At 45.5% G+C, this 20,107-nt stretch overlaps 2 protein-coding genes across 6 annotated transcripts in view; both read left to right on the top strand.

Annotated features, from left to right (window-relative positions):
- PATL2 (PAT1 homolog 2) overlaps nt 1–15,427 on the top strand; it is a 47,430-nt gene extending 32,003 nt beyond the window's left edge. Inside the window, exons 4-18 of the mRNA XM_055098376.2 lie at nt 3,022–3,112; nt 3,897–4,108; nt 5,364–5,444; nt 6,215–6,357; nt 7,137–7,205; nt 7,437–7,578; nt 9,501–9,621; nt 9,714–9,811; nt 10,025–10,078; nt 10,174–10,307; nt 10,448–10,607; nt 11,105–11,245; nt 12,383–12,480; nt 13,045–13,194; nt 13,615–15,427. Coding sequence (XP_054954351.1) covers nt 3,097–3,112; nt 3,897–4,108; nt 5,364–5,444; nt 6,215–6,357; nt 7,137–7,205; nt 7,437–7,578; nt 9,501–9,621; nt 9,714–9,811; nt 10,025–10,078; nt 10,174–10,307; nt 10,448–10,607; nt 11,105–11,245; nt 12,383–12,480; nt 13,045–13,194; nt 13,615–13,633 — 1,638 coding nt within the window. The 5' untranslated portion in view covers nt 3,022–3,096 and the 3' untranslated portion in view covers nt 13,634–15,427. The remainder of the gene's footprint in view (nt 1–3,021; nt 3,113–3,896; nt 4,109–5,363; nt 5,445–6,214; nt 6,358–7,136; nt 7,206–7,436; nt 7,579–9,500; nt 9,622–9,713; nt 9,812–10,024; nt 10,079–10,173; nt 10,308–10,447; nt 10,608–11,104; nt 11,246–12,382; nt 12,481–13,044; nt 13,195–13,614) is intronic.
- A 128-nt stretch (nt 15,428–15,555) lies between these two features.
- Nucleotides 15,556–20,107, top strand: part of SPG11 (SPG11 vesicle trafficking associated, spatacsin) — a 101,313-nt gene continuing 96,761 nt past the window's right edge. For all 5 annotated transcript variants that reach the window (XM_008963800.4, XM_008963799.4, XM_003811382.5 and 2 more), the window contains exons 1-2: nt 15,556–16,207; nt 18,977–19,161. In XM_008963800.4, the coding sequence (XP_008962048.4) occupies nt 15,816–16,207; nt 18,977–19,161 (577 nt within the window). In that variant the 5' untranslated portion in view covers nt 15,556–15,815. The remainder of the gene's footprint in view (nt 16,208–18,976; nt 19,162–20,107) is intronic.

The following is a 20,107-nucleotide window of genomic DNA, read 5'->3' as shown; positions in this document are numbered from 1 at the left end:
CCAACATGGCAAAAGCCTATCTCTACTAAAAAAAAAAAAAAAAAGAAAAAAGAAAAAAAACATTGGCCGGGCACGGTGGCTCATGCCTGTAATTCCAGCACTTTGGGAGGCCGACGTAAGTGGATTAGCTGAGGTCAGGAGTTCAAGACCAGACTGGCCAACATGGTGAAACCCCTTCTATACTAAAAATACAAAAATTAGCCGGGCATGGCACACCCCTGTAATCCCAGCTATTCAGGAGGCTGAGGCAGGACAATTGCTTGATCCCAGGAGGCAGAGGTTGCAGTGAGCCGAGATGGTGCCACTGCACTCCAGCCTGGCTGACAGAGCAAGACTCTGTCTCAAAAAAAAAAAAAAATTAATTGGCCAGGCATGGTGGTGTGCACCTGTATTCTCAGCTACTCTGGAGGCTGAGGCAGGAGAATTGCTTGAACACAGGAGGTGGAGGTTGCAGTGAGTTGAGATCGTGCCAATGCACTCTAGCCTGAGTCACAGGCAAGACTCTGTCTCAAAATAAACAAGTAAATAAAAGGGGGCAGGAGAGACAAAGTACAGTTATAGCATGGATTTTTAAATACACTTATACTATGAACAACTTTATGCCAACAAATTTGAAAATTTATAATGGACAAATTCCTAGAAGAGATATAACTTAAAACTCAAGAAGAAATTGAAAGCCAGACTAGATCTACTGCTATTAAAGAACCTGAAACAATGGATAAAAAATCTCCCCATAAAAGAGTGTTTTATGTAGCAAATGTAAATATTTCTAATGTCATTTTTTTCTTTAAGAAAAAATTTTTAATAGAGATGGGGTCTCACTATGTTGTCCAGGCTTGTCTTGAACTCATGGGCTCAAGCTATCCTCCTGCCTCAGCTTCCCAAAGTGCTGGGATTACAGGTATGAGCCACTCTAATGTCTTTTTAAAATCTGACCCAACAATCCTGTGTACCTGTGTGTACTTCTTATTCTAGAAGAAGCTCTAACAGGCTGTGGGAAGCATCTGCTTTATTCACTGTTTACCCCAAGCCTAACATAGGCTTGGCTTGAACTTAACATAATTAAATGATGGCAGGAAAGTTAGAACATCTAGGGGATCAGTAGACATATGAGACTTCAGATAAGGGTAGGGGACCTTCATAAAAAACAGTAGGTCCCAAGTGAAACTCCAAACAGCCAGGGAAGGGCTGTGATCTTTAAGACTGAGCCCTAGTCCACCTGCTTTGGTACTAGTCAGTACCAGAAGTCCCTTCAGAATGAAAATCTTCATGCAACAAGTTTCTCCTTAAGATCTAGTCTCTACAACAACCTAATGAATCACCTCTGGAACACTGAAATTCACCATGTGGTCCTTTTGTTAATAGTGCTAAAGTACGTTATTAGGAAGTTCCTGAGAGAAACAGCTGAATAACATTACCAAAAAGGCCAGAACCCAGCTGGGTGTGGTGGCTTGTGCTTGTAATCCCAGCCCTTTGGGAGGCCAAGGCAGGTGGATTACTTGAGGTCAGGAGTTTGAGACAAGCCTGGTCAACATGGCGAAACCCTGTTTCTACTGAAAAAAAATATATATATATACAAAAATTAGCTGGGCATGGTGGTGGCCGCCTGTAATCCCAGCTACTCGGGAGGCTGAGGCAGGAGAATCTTGAACCCGGGAGGTGGAGGCTGCAGTGGGCCAAGATCATGCCACTGCACTCCAGCCTGGGTGACAGAGTAAGATGCTATCTCAAGATATATGAGAAGTTTTTCAGTAACTTTCAAGCTACTTATATTTGTTCCCCCACCCATATAGTTATGACCTGCAGTAAAACTTCTGAAACAAATATTTTCCTTTAAAGGCACCAAGAATCATGGTCTTATCACCATGACAAGAGGGTCCTAACTTTCATTTTTGATGTAGGGAAATTAACTTAGTTTTTATTCTTATTCAGAAGTTCTACAAAGTCATGTGGGTTTCAGCTGAACACAGGATGTGGGCACAGAACCCAGGGTTGCTTGAGGGTTAGATGAGACTTGGGAGGGTGTTGGGTTTTGCCTACCAGGAGCAGCTACGTTTTTGTTTTTGTTGTTGTTGATTTGTTTTTACTCCTGAGCTTCTGGACCAGTTTGCCATTAGAGCAGCCACAAAGATGTAAGACTGTGTATCTCATGCAAAAGTGTTTTTACCATGAAGATCTGACTTCCAAATTCACAGGGGTCTCTCATCAGTCAGAGCTGAGTAGCTGACTTAAGCTCACATGACCCGGTGAAGGGCAAGCATCATCAGGTGGACTTGAGGGCTTCAAGTACGCTGCCCTGAAGCGCCAGGAACGTGGTTGCTAGGCATCCTCCCCAGGATCTACCCAGGACTTTCCTATCCAATTTTGTTGAAGCAAAACCTAGGGATTAAATTAAATGCAACCTCACAAAGTACCAATGAAGGGTGTGGAAAACAGGGATCCTCTTTTTAACTATCTGCCCCCAAATATCAATCCCAATAAACTGTACTAAAAGCCATGGATGGCTAAAAATGCAGTTTATGTCTTTTCTCCGTTCAAGCGTTTTTTTAATCATTAAACTATGTTCTCATATTTCCATCAGGCCCCAGTGGATGGAGGATGCTGGCCCTTTAATGGGTGAGCAGGGGAGGAGCTGGGACTTTTAAAGCCAGGAGCGGCAAACAGGTCCTGGCCCAGGCTGCTATGAATAACTTAAACAGAAAGGACAGCAACAGTCAGGTGGTGGGTGTCGGGAGCAAGGCATCACCACACTCGGACGGTGACTGGTGATGTCGGTTGGGAAGTACTTCTCTTCCTGCTTCTAGCCTGTGCCTCATTTCTGTCCCTTTGTGGGACAGCTCCCTAGAGCTGAGCTGGGAGGGTGGGTGTTTATGGCAGTCTGAGACCCCAGGGTCTCTCTCCTCAAGACCATGGCCAAGAATTCTCTAACCATCTTGCTGGGAGGATTCCATGGCTGTTTTAGGGTGCCATGTCATCCTTACTGACTGAGGATGGTGCCTCTTGGCCTCTTTCTTGTCTCAGGTTTACCTTCCAGAGGCTGGCAATGCTGTTTCACTGGAGGACACAGCTAAGAAGGAAGTCCACCAGCCTGCCAAGATGAAATGCCTTGAAGGTATCAACAAGTGGGCCGTGATGTTATATAAAATGCCCCAGCATGCAGAGCTTGCTGGTCTGTTTCACATATGGGATTGGATGTCCAGAGTCACTGGAAGTTATTCCAAATTCTTCCACTTGCTAATTATATTATAATGGGTGATGGAAAGGTCACTCTTCTGGGCTTTATTTTTCTCACCAACCTAGTAAAATTATCAACAACAACCCAGGACAGCCTCATATTACTGTTAAATGAACATATGCACGTAAAGTATATGGCACACAGTAGGGTTAAATTGCAGTGAGTCAGGGCAGGTGGAACTTGTTCAAAGAGGCAACAGAAAGGGCGTTAGGTGGGGCAGAGCAGATGGAAAAGGCTGTGCTAGAACTTAATGAAGGAATTGAAGAGGGGATGTGAAAGTGAAGGTGTTTTGTATCTGCCGGGTTCCTTTTGTTTGCTTTTTAAATTTTTTACTTAGAGACAGGGTCTCACTGTGTTGCCCAGGCTGATCTCAAACTCCTGGGCCCAAATGATCTTCCCGCCTTGGCCTCCCAAGTAACTGGGACTACAAGCACGAGCCACCACACCTGGCTCAGGTTCCATTTGACTTACTGGGGGATGGTTCGGGGCACCTTGGGAGAAGGGAGGCCGAGTTAAACCCACAGAACAGGAGGCGTTATGTTCAAAGGTGGTGCTGGAGATGGCTTATGAACAGAAGTGCTATTGAGTAGCAGCCTCTCTAGACAAGACTCACAGCTGAGCCCCCATCTTACCTTCTCCTCTGGCCCACACTTAAACCAAGGGCCAGGTAAGACCTGTGGCCCCTTGGCTTCTGAGGAGGAGCCGGTGTCTGCCTGCCAATTGGAAAAAGAAGAAGAGAATGAAGGGGAGGAGGAGGAAGAGCAAGAGGAGGAGGACGAGGAGGATCTGGACCCAGATCTGGACCCAGACCTAGAGGAGGAAGAGAATGATCTTGGGGATCCAGCTGTACTTGGTGCTGTCCACAACACCCAGGTACCATGGCAGAAGGGAATGGGAGAGGGTTGTCCTGAACTGTCTGTGGCTCACAGGCTGTCACTAAACATTCCTCTTCTCTTTTCTACCCTTTTCTAAGACAAGTTCTGGATTAACACTTTCTTTTTAAGCCTTGAACTTGAGTTAGGGACTCTCTCCTTCCCTCTTTCTCCTGTCTCCCACTTCATTTCTGATGCTGTTCTCGCCTTAAAACCAGGTCCTAGCAGAGCTGTGCATCGCCCACAGGCGGTGGCCCTGCTACTAGCGTTAAAGGTGAGTCACGTTTGCCTGATCCTGGGCCCCTCTGTCTCAGTAGTCCATTCCTGGTATTTATTCCCCTGGATCCCATAACTAGTGGAGAAGGACAAGGACTCCTATGTAGATATGAGGTGATTTCAGAACTTCCTTCAACCTACTACTAAGGTACAGTAGTCCATGGTTTCACTTTCTGCCATTTCAGTTACCCTTGGTCAACTATAGTCTGAAAATAGGCGAGTATAGTACAATAAGGTATTTTAAGAGAGACCACATTCACATAACTTTTATTACAGTATATTGTTATAACTGTTCTATTTTTATTGTTCATTTCTTATTGTGTCTAATTCTTAAATTAAACTGGCCGGGGCAGTGGCTTATGTCTGTAATCCCAGCACTTTGGGAGGGTTGCTTGAGGCCAGGACTTCCACACCAGTCTGGGCAACAAAGCAAGACCCTGTCGCTACAAAAAAAAAAGAAAAAAAATTTTCAAAAATTAGCCAGATATGGTAGCACATGCCTGTAGTCTCAGCTACTTAGAAGTCTGAGGCAGGAGGATGGCTTGAGCTCAGGAGTTTGAGCCTGCAGTGAGCTATGATGGTGCCACTGCACTCCAGCCTGGGTGACAGAGCAAGACCCTGACTCTAAAAAAAAAATTTTTTTAATATATATATAAACTATCATAGGCATGTATATATAAGAAAAAAGCACTATACACAGGGTTTAGTACTATCCAGTTCTAGGCATCCCTTGGCGGTCTTGGAACATATATGTCTCATGAATAAGGGAGGACCACTGCACTAGTCTTATTCCTCCCAGGAGAGGGAGAGGGATTCTGGCCCAGCTGACTTTGAATCTGAGGGAGGGCCAAGCTGCCACTGCCCTGGATGTTGGAACACCTGGTCTTGCTGCTTCCTCCCACCACCTCAAAAACACAGGTGAATGCAGAAGACACTACAGGGGCCCATTAGAGCCTGGTTTTTCCTCCCTCCTGTTCCAGAGAGCTCTGCTTAGCTCCCCTGGAGTCAAGGCCCCTGGTGTGCTGGGAATGTCACTTGCCTCCTTGCATTTTCTGTGGCAGGTGAGTCTGCTGCAGTCTCCATACTGTGGGTAGTGAGGATTCCATCTATTATGTTCAGTCTACCCCCAACCCTGGTCTGGAGTTAAGGCACCCAAAGTGAGGTATGGGTGTGGGAGGTGGGAGTTGCCCCATCATAGAGGAGCTTGATAAATGACAGAGGTGGTGTGCCCAACCAGGGGCATGGATAGACACCTTAATATGTGGTACTGGGACAACTGGCCATTTGTATGAACAAGGACAAACTAGATCCCTACTCCTGCCTTAGGCAATCTTTCAGCAGATGGCCAGCCCTTAGCTGGAAAGAGCACCTGCCCTGCAATTAACTGTATAATGGGAACATGGCCTGGGGTAGAGGAATTCAAGAACCAGGATATCCTGCAGGGAGAACTAGAAGGAATTAGAGCTCTGAGGAGGGCTTTGAGTGAGTCAGAAAAGACAGATGAGTACTGCCCCAGCGGCTGAAGACAGCCCAAGAGAAGACTATTATAGAGAGGAGAGTGAGAGGTGTTGACTTTCCAAATGGTAGGAAAAGCACATGACCCTGCATTGTCAGGGAATGAAGAGCTGCTTCCTAGTCAAGCCCTGTTGAAACAAGGGCAGGAACCATAGTCTGGTGCCCCCAAAGCTGCCTTGAGGGACTCACAAGATGGCACAATGTTGGGTGAAGTTCTTGAGGGGAAAAGGTAGGAAAGGAACTGAGCCCTCACAACAAGAGCAGCATTCTTTTGGTGGAGATGGCGTTCTCCCAGACCTCTTAATTCCTCTCTCAGACCTTGGACTACCTGTCGCCCATCCCTTTCTGGCCTACATTTCCCAGCACCAGCTCTCCAGCACAGCACTTTGGACCTCGGCTGCCCTCACCAGACCCAACTCTCTTCTGCAGCCTGCTGACCTCGTGGCCCCCTAGGTTCAGGTACTGGTTTGAGGTTCTCCCCAGAGGTCTCAGGAGGTGCTGGCTGAGGAGGGGCGGGGACCATGCCTACCAGTTGCCACAGGAAAACACAGAAAACTAGTAAGAGAAGTCTGAGGTATAGTCTAATTCCTTCTCCCTCACAAATGTAGCCCCAGGGAGATTAAAAATTTATTTAAAGCCGGGTGCTGTGGCTCACACCTGTAATCCCAGCACTCTGGGAGGCCAAGGTGGGAGGATCACTTGAGGCCAGGAGTTCGAGACCAGCCTGGCCAACATGGTGAAACTGTGTCTCCACTAAATATACAAAAATTAGCTAGGCGTGGTGGCGAGCGCCTGTAATCCCAGCTACTTGGGAGGCTGAGGCAGGAAAATCACTTGAACCCAGGAGCCAGAGGTTGCAGTGAGCTGAGACCATGCCACAGCACTCCAGCCTGGATGACAGAGGGAGACTGTCTCAAAAATTAAAAATAAAAATATATTTGCGATCAGGTAGCATGATGGAACTGAGACTACTATTCAGAACTCCTGATGACCAGGCCAAAACGTTTTCTACTGTTCCAAGATTTCCTGCAGCCAAATTGCAGGAAAATAGATGTTGGAGGAGCTTGGGAACCCTGTGGGTCTAGGACTACGATGTGCCATGTGGCTGACTTTGGGAAAGTACCTAAACAGATAAGGTTCCTTAGATGTCCATCAGAGCTGACCTGGGCTGAATGAATGGAGGGGGCAGAGAACTGAGAGCTTCCTTCCACCCAGCTCGTTACTTCTTGTCTTCCCAGTCATCTGACCCAGCTCCACCCTCGGCACCAACGAATCTTGCAGCAGCAGCAGCATAGTCAAACACCAAGGTAAAGCCCAGACCAGCAGCAGGGTTGAGGGGAGCCCATCTGCATGCCGGGTCTCCCCTTGTGACCAGTTGTCTCCCTCAAAGCTCCCATGTGGTGGTTAAAACTCTCATACTGTTGCCCACCTCTGTGCTTGCTCCATCCTTCCCAGAGAGCCCCACTTCCTGCTCACCGCACTCCTTAGGAAGTGCCAGTGGTGGGTAAGTCTAAAGGGTTGTTCCTCCTGGCTTAAAGTCCCCCAGCCAAGAAGCCTTGGTCTCAGCAGCCAGACCCCTATGCTAACCTCATGACCAGAAAAGAGAAGGACTGGGTGATAAAAGTGCAGATGGTGCAGCTGCAGAGTGCAAAACCCCGCCTAGATGACTACTATTACCAGGTGAGCCCCGCAGTACTCAGCCCAGCCTCTGACCTTGGGTCAAATGGGCCTGGACTCCCGGGCCCTCTCTGATCCTCTCTTCGGCTCATAGAGGTCATGTCTGTTCAGGTGGGAGAGAGAATCACTACAGGATGGGGGCCGTATTTCTAAAATTGACATCCCAAACTCATTTCTCTCTATCTTCCTACATTTCAGCCAACTAAGATTATTTCCAGTTCCCCAAACACACTTGGGTTTTGTCTCTACTCTTTGCTAAGAATTTTCCCTGTTCACCCAGGAAATATGGATTTTCCCACCTGTGTATGCTGAGAAATGTCTTGTTATATTCATCTACTTTGACTTTTTAGATCTAAAGCACAGGTATATTATAAATAGTGGGATTCAGTTTGTTTAATTGAACGAACGACAGCAGATATTTTTACTCATTTTCCCCTGCTTCCTTCTGCCTTTATTTATGGGGCAAGTCTTTGTCCACAAGTTTTTGGGTTGTCTAGGCTGTTATCTTTCTTTTTCTTTTTTTTGAGACAGAGTCTCCCTCTGTCATCCAGGCTGAAGTGCAGTGGCACCATCTCAGCTCACTGCCACCTCCACCTCCAGGGTTCAGGTGATTCTCCTGCCTCAGCCTCCCAAGTAGCTGCGATCACAGGCATGCACCACCATAAGCAGCTAATTTTTGTATTTTTAGTAGAGATGGGGTTTCACCATGTTGGATAGGCTGGTCTTGAACTTCTGACCTCAAGTGATCCACCCGCCTCGGCCTCCCAAGTGCTGAGATTACAGGCATGAGCAACCGCGCCCGGCTGGCTGTTTCACTTTCACCTCAACATCTGGGAGCCTCCCATCCAGTGCCCCACCCTTATTGCCTTCTCATTTACATTAGGTATTTTTCCTTTCTTTCCACCAAGCTTCAAAAGCCCTCCTTTTTCTGCGAGGGTCACTGAAAGTGAAATAGTTTTGTATTCTTGCCTTTTTGGCATTGCTTCTAAACAAAAGAGCCTTTTTCAAATCCTTGTTTGGCTTGTCAGTGGATTTTAGTTTAGGATTTCTCAACTTTAAGAAAATATCAGAGCTGCTGAGCAAATCCACAGAAGTATAAAACTGGCCTAGAGGGCAACTGACAAACACTTCCCTATAGCTAGTTCTGTGCTTAAACCTCTGGATGGCCTTCATATCATCAGATAACCGATTTTTAGAAAGCACAGGTGAGATCACAAGATTAAATGGGGAAGTGGGGAGGACAGGTGGTATGCAGTGTGTGGGTACTAGAGCATGAGGAATGCAGGAAGGTTACAGACGCTGGAACAGGTTTGCTCACTGGCTCTCCACTTTGCTCTCTGACCTTTCATCAGACTTGGTGGTGGTATCTGGTCTTTAAGTATTTGGTATGTGAATTCCAAGATGGGTGATGTGGGGCCCAGGGTGCTTAAGACACTTTAGAATAACTGCAAGGAGGGCCTAAGGTGCCAGCATCATTTCTGGAATGATTGTTGTAGGAAAGAGTGTTAAGAGGCCGTGCTTGTCTGGGCACAATGGCTCGCCTGTAATCCCAGCACTTTGGGAGGCCAAGGAGGGCTGATTGCTTGAGTCCAGGAGTTCAAGACCAGCCTGGGCAACATGGTGAAATCCCACCTCTACAAAAAATACAAAAATTAGCTGGGCATGGTAGCACGTGCCTGTGGCCCCAGCTACTGAGGAGGCTGAAGTGGGAGGATCACTTGAGCCAGGGAGGTTGCAGTGAGCCAGAGATTGCGCCACTGCACTCCAGCTGGGTGACAGAGGGAGATGCTGTCTCAAACAACAAAACTTATAACACACACAAAAAAACTAAACTTAAGAGGCTGCACTTGAGAAACTTAATTCTAAATTCAAAAGATGAATATAAGGTGTTTTGTTTTTTTGTTTCCTATTCCGTGCATTATCAGGAATATTACCAGAAGCTAGAGAAGAAGCAGGCAGACGAAGAGCTACTTGGACGAAGAAACCGGGTTGAGTCCCTCAAGCTGGTAACGCCTTACATTCCGAAGGCAGAGGCTTATGAGTCTGGTAGGGTCAGGGCTGACCTGCTGACTTGGGCTGGGCATCTGGGTGGACAGAGTGTGGGAGGGGGAAGGAAATGTGCCTCTCTTCTCATGCAGTGGTCCGAATCGAGGGTTCCCTGGGCCAGGTAGCTGTGTCGACATGCTTCAGCCCTCGCCGAGCTATTGATGCAGTACCCCATGGAACTCAAGAGCAGGTGGGAGCACTATCTTCCCAGACATTTTTCTCTCCCCTTTGGAAGAAGGGTCTAGAACATTCTTGTGATTAAGACTGTGACCGAAGGAGGAGGAAGAAGTGTGATCAGACTTTGTTTCTAGCCTTTCCAGCTCAATCTCTAGCTAGTTGGGGGCCTGGGCTAGGGCTGTGGCAGTGGCAGTGTAGCTGATAGCTGGTGACTCTCTTCTCCTAGGATATAGAAGCCGCAAGCAGTCAGAGGCTTCGGGTATTATACCGGATTGAGAAGGTGAGATATCAGTTCCTTAGGGACGAGTTCCAAACCTACCTTTGAGAATGAGATATTACCCAAATTTACCTCTTTTTCCACCCTCAAATTCCCAGATGTTCCTTCAGTTACTAGAAATAGAGGAAGACTGGAAGTATAGGCCTCCACAGCCCTGCTTTTCTGAGCAGCAAAGCAACCAGGTTGAGAAGCTCTTCCAGACCTTAAAGACCCAGGAGCAGAACAACCTGGAGTGAGTGTGGGAGGGTTCCACCTCAGCCCAGGAAGGGAAGGAGCAGCAAAGACACTGGTCTTGCTTCTGCCTCTCCTTTCTGGCATGTAGCCCTCTCCTCTATGCAGAGCTCTGAAAATGTTCTCCTCTCTCCCTTGCAGAGAGGCAGCAGATGGCTTCCTGCAGGTGCTCTCTGTGAGGAAGGGGAAGGCCCTGGTGGCCCGGCTGCTCCCCTTCCTGCCCCAGGATCAGGCTGTTACCATTCTTTTGGCTATCACCCACCATCTGCCCCTCCTGGTCCGGAGGGATGTGGCTGATCAGGTACTGTGGCATTGAGTGGAGAAGAGGATGGTCTCCTGAATAGGTTAGGGGTCGTTCCTCCCCTCCAGTCCCCACATGCCCCAGAGATGCCAGAGAAGGTGCTGGGCACAGCGAGGGATGCTGGCCTTGCCACCCTCAGGCAAGGAAGTTACAGAACTATTATAGGAACAGTGGATCATCTTCAGGTATGACGAACAAAAAGCAATAGGTGTATGGTTGCACAGGTGTCAGTGTGCTGAGGAGGTCTGAGTAAAAGATTAGGACGCCCTGATAAATGTTGAGCCCCTATCTACTTTTCTTAGAGAAGGATTCCTAGGACAAGTAGGTACCGAAGGTGTCAGTGTTGGGGATGGAGAGTCATAGTGGTGATAAGCCTGGTAAGTAACCTCACCAGGACGTGCCAAAGACAGGTCAGCGAGGGAAGGGACTGTGGAAGCAAGGTAAGGGGAGGTGAAGTTGTAGTGGAATTTGGGAGGTGCTTACTGATCTTCTTGCAGGCCCTACAAATGTTATTCAAACCTCTGGGCAAATGTATTAGTCACTTGACCCTCCACGAACTCCTCCAAGGACTTCAGGGATTAACGCTGTTGCCACCTGGCTCCTCAGAGCGGCCAGTCACCGTGGTGCTTCAGAATCAGGTAACATGTCTAGGAGGCTTTTTTCCATAGATGGCTTTCAGGTTGGTATCACTGATAAGGGGTAAGTTGGGGGACAGTCTCATCTCTACACAAATCTTATCCTCTGCAGTGCTTCTCTATTTCTAGTAAGCACATGATCACCTGGAAGCTTATTAAACCCAGCTCCTTGGTCCCACTCAGTCATTCAGTAGGTCTGGGGTGGGGCCCATGCACCTGCTCTGCTTTTCTAATAAGCTCCCTGATTGCTGCTGATGTGAGTCTCTAGAGCAGGTCTCCAAACTCTTGTATACCCCTTTCAGTAAAAAAATATTCTAAACCACACTACTCATGTGTTTATAAATCAAATACATGTAACACTAGTAATAATAGGTACATAATAAATATTTTCTTTTTTTATTTTTTAGATAGTCTCGCTCTGTCACCCAGGCTGGAGTACAGTGGCATGATCTTGGCTCACTGCAAGCTCTGCCTCCTGGGTTCATGCCATTCTCCTGCCTCAGCCTCCCAAGTAGCTGGGATTACAAGTGTTCGCCACCACACCCAGCTAATTTTTGTATTTTTAGTAGAGACATGGTTTCACCATGTTGGCCAGGCTGGTCTTGGACTCCTAACTTTAAGTGATTCACCTGCCTCGGCCTCCCAAAGTGCTGGAATTACAGGCATGAGCCACTGCGCCCAGCCAATAGGTATATAATAAAAGATAGAAAATTTTAAAGAATGAGACTCTAGATGTGAAAATTTTGATGCTCTCTTCTAATATCCCAGTGGGTTATCTCATGTATGCCATACTGAAGGTCTTTGCTTAAAGAAGTGCCTCTTAAAGTGGGGTCCACAGACTACCTGCTTCAGATTCCTGGATGCATTCCCGATCTCCTACTCCTAGGAGTTAAGCCTAGAAGTATGCATTTAATCAGCTCTCCAAGAGTGTCTTTTGGAAAAGTTCAGAGCCGTGATTCCTATGGAAAGGTTAGAGAGTTCTTTGGCTCACCAGTGTAAAACCTGACAGCACTTGTGGATATTTTGAGCTCTATCTCTAAATGTGAACCTGTCCTTTAGTTGGGAAGATAAGAGTCAGGAAAGCACCAAATGCCGAGTGTGAACTCATTTTGCTCTGGAATATATATATGTCCCTTGCAGTTTGGAATATCTTTGCTCTATGCCCTGCTGAGCCATGGGGAGCAACTGGTATCGCTGCATTCTTCCCTAGAGGAACCCAACAGTGACCATACAGCTTGGTAAGATCATAAAGGCCTTGTAAATACTATCTAGTACCCTCGGGATGTGCAGACTGAGCCAGGTGAGGTATTTCCTGAGGCATTTTCAAGTACTGAGGAAGAGGTTGGATAGAGAAAGTAGTAGCAGTGTTGTAGCTGTTCTGCTTTTTTTCTATAGTGCCCTAGAGTTTCGGTTTCTTCTAGGAGGCAGTATAACATAGTACCTAAGGGGACAAGCTTTAGAGTTTAAAAAGACCTACGTTTGAATTCTGGCTGTATCACTTACTAGCAATATAACTTTAGGGCAAGTTCTTTCACTTCTCACTTCTCTTAGTTTGTTTCTTTATCTACAAACTAGGGATGATGGTATTAACCCCTCATAGTTCTTAAGATTAAATAGGAAGGGAAATGTGTAAAGCACTAAGCATTGCTTGGCACGTACCAAACATGCAAATGTTACCTCTGAATTGCTACCTGGGGGTGGGGGACAATGGTAGTAGTAACGGAAAGATAATAAGAAACCTTGGCCCTGAGTCTGTTTCTTAAGCCAATCTATTTGCTTATATTTATATTTATGCTCTCTAGGACAGACATGGTGGTTCTGATTGCCTGGGAGATAGCCCAAATGCCTACAGCCTCTCTGGCAGAACCCCTAGCTTTCCCCAGCAACCTACTTCCCCTGTTCTGTCACCACGTGGACAAGCAATTGGTTCAGCAGCTGGAGGCCAGGATGGAGTAAGTAATGGCAGAAACAAGGTCAAAGCCCCTTGTTCAAGCCCAATCTATGTTCTGTTACTTGCTTCACTACTTCCTTCTTCTAAATTATGAGCATGAAGGATCAGGTGTTTTTAGAAGTGGTTCTACACACTGACATTTACTGAGTAACCATTCTTGACTAAGTCTTCAGCCAACCTTTTATTCCAGGTGCTTTGGTCATTTATAGTGCTAACCTATTTGAGGGCAAGAATTAATTTAAGAACCTGAATTATTCATTCAAGAAATACTTGAGGGACAACTATTCTAGGATATAAGCATGAATAACATGGTCATCTCTGTCCTCAGAATTACTGCTAGAAAGAGTCAGATACTAATTAAATCATATAAATACTTGCAAAGTAGAATTGTGCTTGCAGTTAATATCTGTTCTCTTTATAGGTTTGCCTGGATTTACTGATCTGTTTGTTCTGGAATACGTGTATGTGGGAAGTTGAATCATCAGACACTAGCTACATAGAGTATGTTTACAGGGATCCAGAGAGTCTGAAGACATTTCTTATGCCTTTATATATTGGAGAACCCTTCCCCATTTTCATATCCTTTCTTCAAAAATCTAAATGATGTGCCTAAAAATAAGACACGGCATAATAAGGTATAATTAAAGAGATAATAGAATGATGTGTTGGAACTTGCTTGTAAGTTAAAACCTGTAATGAAGGCTATCTTATGTGTGAGTGCTCCAGGAATGTCCTTTTTCTTTCTTTCTTTTTTTTTTTTTTTTTTTGAGACAGGGTCTTACTCTGTCACCCATGTGGGAGTGCAGTGCCACCATCATGGCTTACTGCAGCATTGACCTCCAGGCTCAAGTGATCCTCCCACCTCAGTCTTCTGAGTAGCTTGGATTACAGGCATGTGACACCACACCCAGCTAATATTTAAAAAAAAATTTTTTTTGGCCAGGTGCAGTGGCTCATGCCTGTAATCCCAGCACTCTGGGAGGCCGAGGTGGGCAGATCACCTGAGGGTCGGGAGTTTGAGACCAGCCTGACCAACGTGAAGAAACCGCATCTCTACTAAAAATACAAAATCAGCCAGGCATGGTGGCACATGCCTGTAATCCCAGCTACTCGGAGGCTGAGGCAGGAGAATCGCTTGAACCCAGGAGGCAGAGGTTAGAGGTTGCAGTGAGCCAAGACTGTGCCATTGCACTCCAGCCTGGACAACAAGAGCAAAACTCTCAAAAAAATTTTTTTTTAATTTTTTCTGTAGAGACAAGGGTCTCCCTATGTTGGCAAGGGTGGGCTCCAGTGATCCTCCCAACTTGGCCTCCCAAAGTGCTGGGATTTACAGGCATGAGAAGACTGTCCTGATTATAAGGGACAAGGCCTTGTTGTAGCTAACACAAGTGTAACCTTAGAAATTGCTTTAACGTTGCCATTTTTTACAGAACACAGCCCCAGCTAAGCTTAGAAGGTTGAATATATCTCCCTTGTGATAGAAAACGTTTGGTTTCAGCTGGGCACGGTGGCTCACGTCTGTAATCTTAGCACTTCCAGGCTGGGACAGGTAAATCACCGGAGGTCAGGAATTCGAAACCAGCCTGGCCAACATGGTGAAACCCCATCTCTACTAAAATACAAAAGTTTAGCTGGGTGTGGCGTGCGCCTGTAATCCCAGCTACTGGGAAGGCTGAGGCAGAATTGCTTGAGCCCAGGAGGCGGAGGTTGCAGTGAGCCGAGATCCCGCTACTGCACTCCAGCCTGAGTGACAAAGCGAGACTCCATCTCAAAAGAAAAAAAAAGTTTGCTTTTATTTTGACAAATAAGGTCGTGCATTGATCAACAAATGCGGGAGTACCTTTCATGAAACATGCACTGTTTTAGGTACTAGCCAGGACAGTGGTGAGCAACAAAGTCCTTGCTCTTTTGAAGTTTACATTCTTATTGGACAGGAACTGGCAGAAAATATCAAGTAGTGATAAATACTATGATTAAAAACAAAACTAGGTGAGAGACTGCAGTAGAAGGGACCTTAGGTTGAATGGCTTAGGGAGGCCTGTCAATAGAGGTTACATTTATGCTGAAATGTTCTGAATGTGGAAGATGTGTTAAGAAGGTACAGTTGTCTTTTAGGAGACTTTACCAAAATACCTATTCAACCCCTCTTCTCACCTCAAACTCTTTGCTCCTCTCCTTCTCTTGATCTTGGATCATACTTCCCTGAGAAAACAGACAGGAGCTCTCTACCATCTCCACCCCTTACTTACCCCGTCTCTCTGACTGTTACAATGGATATTATTTGACTTCAAATTTCGGGTCAACACCCTTACTATGGATCCACACTGTAAGACGGTCCATGCTACCAAGGAAATGGCACCACCCCAGAGCCTGTAAGCGAACAGCACAATAAGAAAAGCGAAGAAAAGAGGCAGGAACTGGGTTCCAAGGGAGCTGGAGGCAGCTGGACCAAGAAGGCAAAGAGCAATGCCACAGAGCGAGAACGGCTGCAACGGCCTGCTACGCTAAGCTAGGCCTTCAAGCATGTTAAGCTTGAAGCCGAGCAGTTAAGCAGAGTGGGACTGGCGTCAGGGCAGATGTGGCTTTGCTAGAGAGGCTGGTACTGCCCCCCACAGGAAACGAATGGAATCAACCGGAGACAGCCGAGAGATCTCCGCGGGAGTCACGAGGCCGAGCGGGAGCCGCTACGTACACCGCGCATGCCCACGACGCAGTCAGGTTCCGGCGAAAGTGACCGGAAGTAACCGCCGGGCCAAGATGGCTGCAGAGGAGGGGGTCGCGAGTGCTGCTTACGCCGGCGGTAGCTGGGGCACCGCGGCCATGGGGCGGGTTCTACCGATGCTGTTGGTGCCAGTCCCCGCCGAGGCGATGGGGCAGCTCGGCTCCCGGGCGCAGCTGCGCACACAGCCGGAGGCTCTGGGGAGCCTGACGGCTGCGGGCAGCCTCCAAGTGCTTTCTTTGACGCCTGGCAGCCGGGGCGGGGGTCGCTGCTGCCTGGAGGGCCCCTTCTGGCAGTAAGTGCTGAGGGAGAGTTGGGCCGTGGGGGGAGTCCAGAGCCTAGGCTCGGCTGGCTGAGCCCCAAGGGCTCACGCCGAGGCCTCCCTGCAGCCATAGAGGTGGCGGGAGAAGGGTGCCAGCTGCAGGAAACGCCCCAGAGGCGAGCCTGGTTTCCTCACAGAACCTTTCCCCCGACCTGAAACGCTCGCCTCGTTGCATTCTGGCAGCCCGGCTCTCCTGTTCCGGGTGGGCGGAGACGGCACCCAGCTCCACTGCCACCTGCGGCGAACCCGGAACGGGTCTCAGCTGAGGCGCTGATTCTTTCATTATTCAACACAGGTTGATTAACTGTCACAGGGTCGAGTCCCATGCCCATTTCTTTCAGTTAAAGATGCCAGCTGAGGATCATCTCTAATTTGAATCATCCTGATAGTTTTTTCATGTCCTTGAAGTGAATAGCGTTTTCTTTCACATGTAGTCCTCTTCCTCAAGGACAGAGTCCAGTTTGTCCCTTCACTTATTCAGCAAATATTGTGTGCTTGCTGTTACATAGGAGCAGTGCCTAAAAAGTTGAGTAAGACACTTCTTTCTTGCGAGGCGCGCACGTTTGGGGAAGACAAACATGATTACAATAATGCATTACTTTGTACTTCCGTAACTCTTGGTTCAGTACTTCAGAGTTTACATCATAAAGTTTGGGAACGCCCTCTTAGTGTTTTGAGTGGGCTGCTGCTTTTTTTTTTTTTTTTTTTTAAGATAAGGTCGCTGTCGCCCAGGCTGGAGTGTAGTGGCTCAGTCACGGCTCACGGCAGCCAGCCTTGACCTCCCGGGCTCAGCCTCCCCAGCAGCTACGACTACAGGCGTGCACCACCAGGCCTGGCTAATTTTTCTATTTTTTGTAGAGATGAGGTCTCACTGTGTTGCCTAGGCTAGTCTCAAGCTCCTGGGCTCAAGTGATCCCGCCTCTCCCTGCCAAAGTGTTGGGATTACAGGTGTGAGCCACTGAGCCTGACCTGTTCTTTTAATAATTATTAATAGTGAGTATTTTCACAACTCTTTCTTTAAGATGAGTAGCCAAAAGGTGTCTTATTAATCTTGGAATCTCCAGCTCCTCTAACAGCTCCTGACATTTAGAGATTCATTTGATAAATCAGTGAATGCTTAACTCTTCTGGGTTTGTCTTCTCTACCCTTGATGTCTAGTTGCTCGAAAGAGGAATCTCTGCGTTTAGTTTATAAACTTATTATAAACTAAGTTATTTATAAACTAGTTTAGGGGAAATTAGTTTATTTAGCAGTATCAAGTACCTATGAATGTGGCTCTGTGAAGAGAGGAATGGGGCAAAGAAAAGCCGAAATGTTTAGGTGTTTGAGAACCCAGCAGGGAAGGTAAGACCGAGATGAAATAAAGGGGGCGTTCATATGCTAGTTCATGAAATTAGAGGGGAGGAGGACCAAGAAAGGACTTTTTAATTTTTTTATTTGAATTGAATTTTAATTCAGTTAAAATACTTGATAGGGTAAAAATAAGGGCATGTTTATAGTATTTAGAGTTTACTTCCTACTTTTTCAAAGTACATAGGTCTTTTTAATATTGTTGAAATTACATCATATGTCTTGTTTATTGCATTGAAAATTTCCTGTCTTTCTATGTGGCAATATTGTCCCTATGCTAATGATGTACTCTACCTTTTAAGTATATCTTAGTTTAACCTTTTGTATATTTGACATTTAGGTTATTTTCTACATTTATCAATATGAACAGTCAGAAACGTGTCTTTTTTTTACCTAATAAGGACATATTAATACTATAATAGTATAAAACTACTATAGTAGTATAAAATACATAATAGTACATAATGCTATTATGTACTCTTATTAGTTTTATTACTAATTGAATTAAATCATGTATGTACCACAGTAGTTTTATATACTACTCTAGAAGTATAAAACTACTTCTGTAGAAAAAGCAAGTTTCTTAAAAGATGAAATTTTATCAGCATGGTATAGCCTCACCTCTTTCATTGTGTTATTTTCAAATCTGGGGCTTTTATTTGTAATGTGTAATTTAGTTTTAATATTTAATTTGAAGCTGAAACACCATCAGTCTTGCCAGTGTTGTTATTTTGACATTTCAGTTTAAGAATTCCGTAACTGTACTGTTTAGTAATGGTAGTCATTAGCTACATGTGGCTGTTAAAGTAAAAAATTTGGTTCCTCAGTTGCCCCACATTTCAAGTGTTCAGTAGCTGCATGTGGCTATTGACTACTGTATTGGGCAATGCTAATTAAAACATTTCCATCACGGAAGGTTCTATTAGGCAGAGTTTTTCAAGATTTGGAATCGTCAGTCTATAAATACAAATAATCACTTTCTTTTAAAAGTCAAAACATTTAAGTTATCAAAAGCCTATTTTATTGTGAATACCACCTCATATAAATAATATACATATTTTGTTGTTGATACCTACCCTTGATCATGACAGTTTGTTTAAACATACTAGTTGGGATTAAAGATGAAAGAATAAATGGAGCCATCATTTCTTGCTCTGAGCCCCACATTTTTGTTTTTTACCACCCACTCCTATATTTTCGTGTTGGTGTAAAAGGGAAGCGGGAAGAGGAGGGAGGTCCTAGAGCAGTTTATGTTCTCTTAAATTGAAGTGTAGAATGAATATACCAGGTCAACTAAACTGTTCTCTACTTATTCAACCCTTCTACCCCCACCATTGTGGGTAAATATTACTGCGGATATAGAATATAATAAATCTAAACTTTTTTTCTTAGCTTTATATGGGAGGATTCTCGTAACAGCAGCACACCAACTGAAAAGCCCAAACTGCTCGCTCTTGGAGAAAATTATGAACTGCTTATCTATGAATTTAATTTGAAAGATGGAAGATGTGATGCAACCATTTTGTATAGCTGTAGTAGGGAGGCATTACAAAAGCTCATTGACGATCAAGATATCAGTAAGTATCTACAGGTGGTCTTTCAGCATATTTAAATTTGTGACATTACCATGTAGTTACATACTTCAGGAAAAGTTGTCATAGAGGTGAAATCAGGTCTACGCTGTCTGATATAGTAGTCACTAGGCAGATGGGGCTATTGAGCACTTGAAATATGGTTAATATGAATTAAGATGTCCTTTGTGTCATATACATATTAGATTTTGAAGACTTAATACTAAAAAAGTAAAATATCTCAATTTTTTCTATTTAATTACATTTCAAAATATGAAATACTTTGAATATAAGCTAATGTATATTATTAAAATTAATTTCACCTGTTTCAATGTGGCTACCAGAAAATTTTATTTATTTATTTTTATTTTATTTTATTTTTTTGAGACAGTCTCGCTCTGTCACCCAGGCTGGAGTGCAGTGGTGCCATCTCAGCTCACTGCAACCTTCGCCTCCCCAGTTCAACTGATTCTCCCACCTCAGCCTTCTGAGTAGCTCGGACTACAGGCGCCCGCCGCCACGCCCAGCTAACTTTTATATTTTTAGTAGAGACAGGGTTTCGCCATGTTGGCCAGGCTGGTCTCAAACTCCTGACCTCAAGTGATCCGCCCACCTGGGCCTCCCAAAGTGCTGGGATTACAGGTGTGAGCCACCCCTGCTAGAAAATTTTAAGTCATGTATGTGGCTCACATTATATTTCTATTGGACAGTGCTGATCTAGACTGCTTATAGAGCTGTTGACTGCCGGGAGCAGAAATCAAAGCACTCAGGCCTCTATTTTTAAAGCAGTAACATACTCTTCACCCTTGATTATAAGGTTTCTTCTTTTTTTCTTTTAAAAAAAGAAAAAGTGTTCTTATGGGGTCCCATGGGTAAGTTGGCTTTTTTGAATACTCCTTCTAGTGTGCTATCAGACTAGCATAAATGGAACCAGGGACATTGTAGGCCATCT

This window comes from Pan paniscus, chromosome 16 (assembly GCF_029289425.2).
Source record: "Pan paniscus chromosome 16, NHGRI_mPanPan1-v2.0_pri, whole genome shotgun sequence".
NCBI lineage: Eukaryota > Metazoa > Chordata > Mammalia > Primates > Hominidae > Pan > Pan paniscus.
This window is presented reverse-complemented; position numbering and strand designations above follow the sequence as displayed.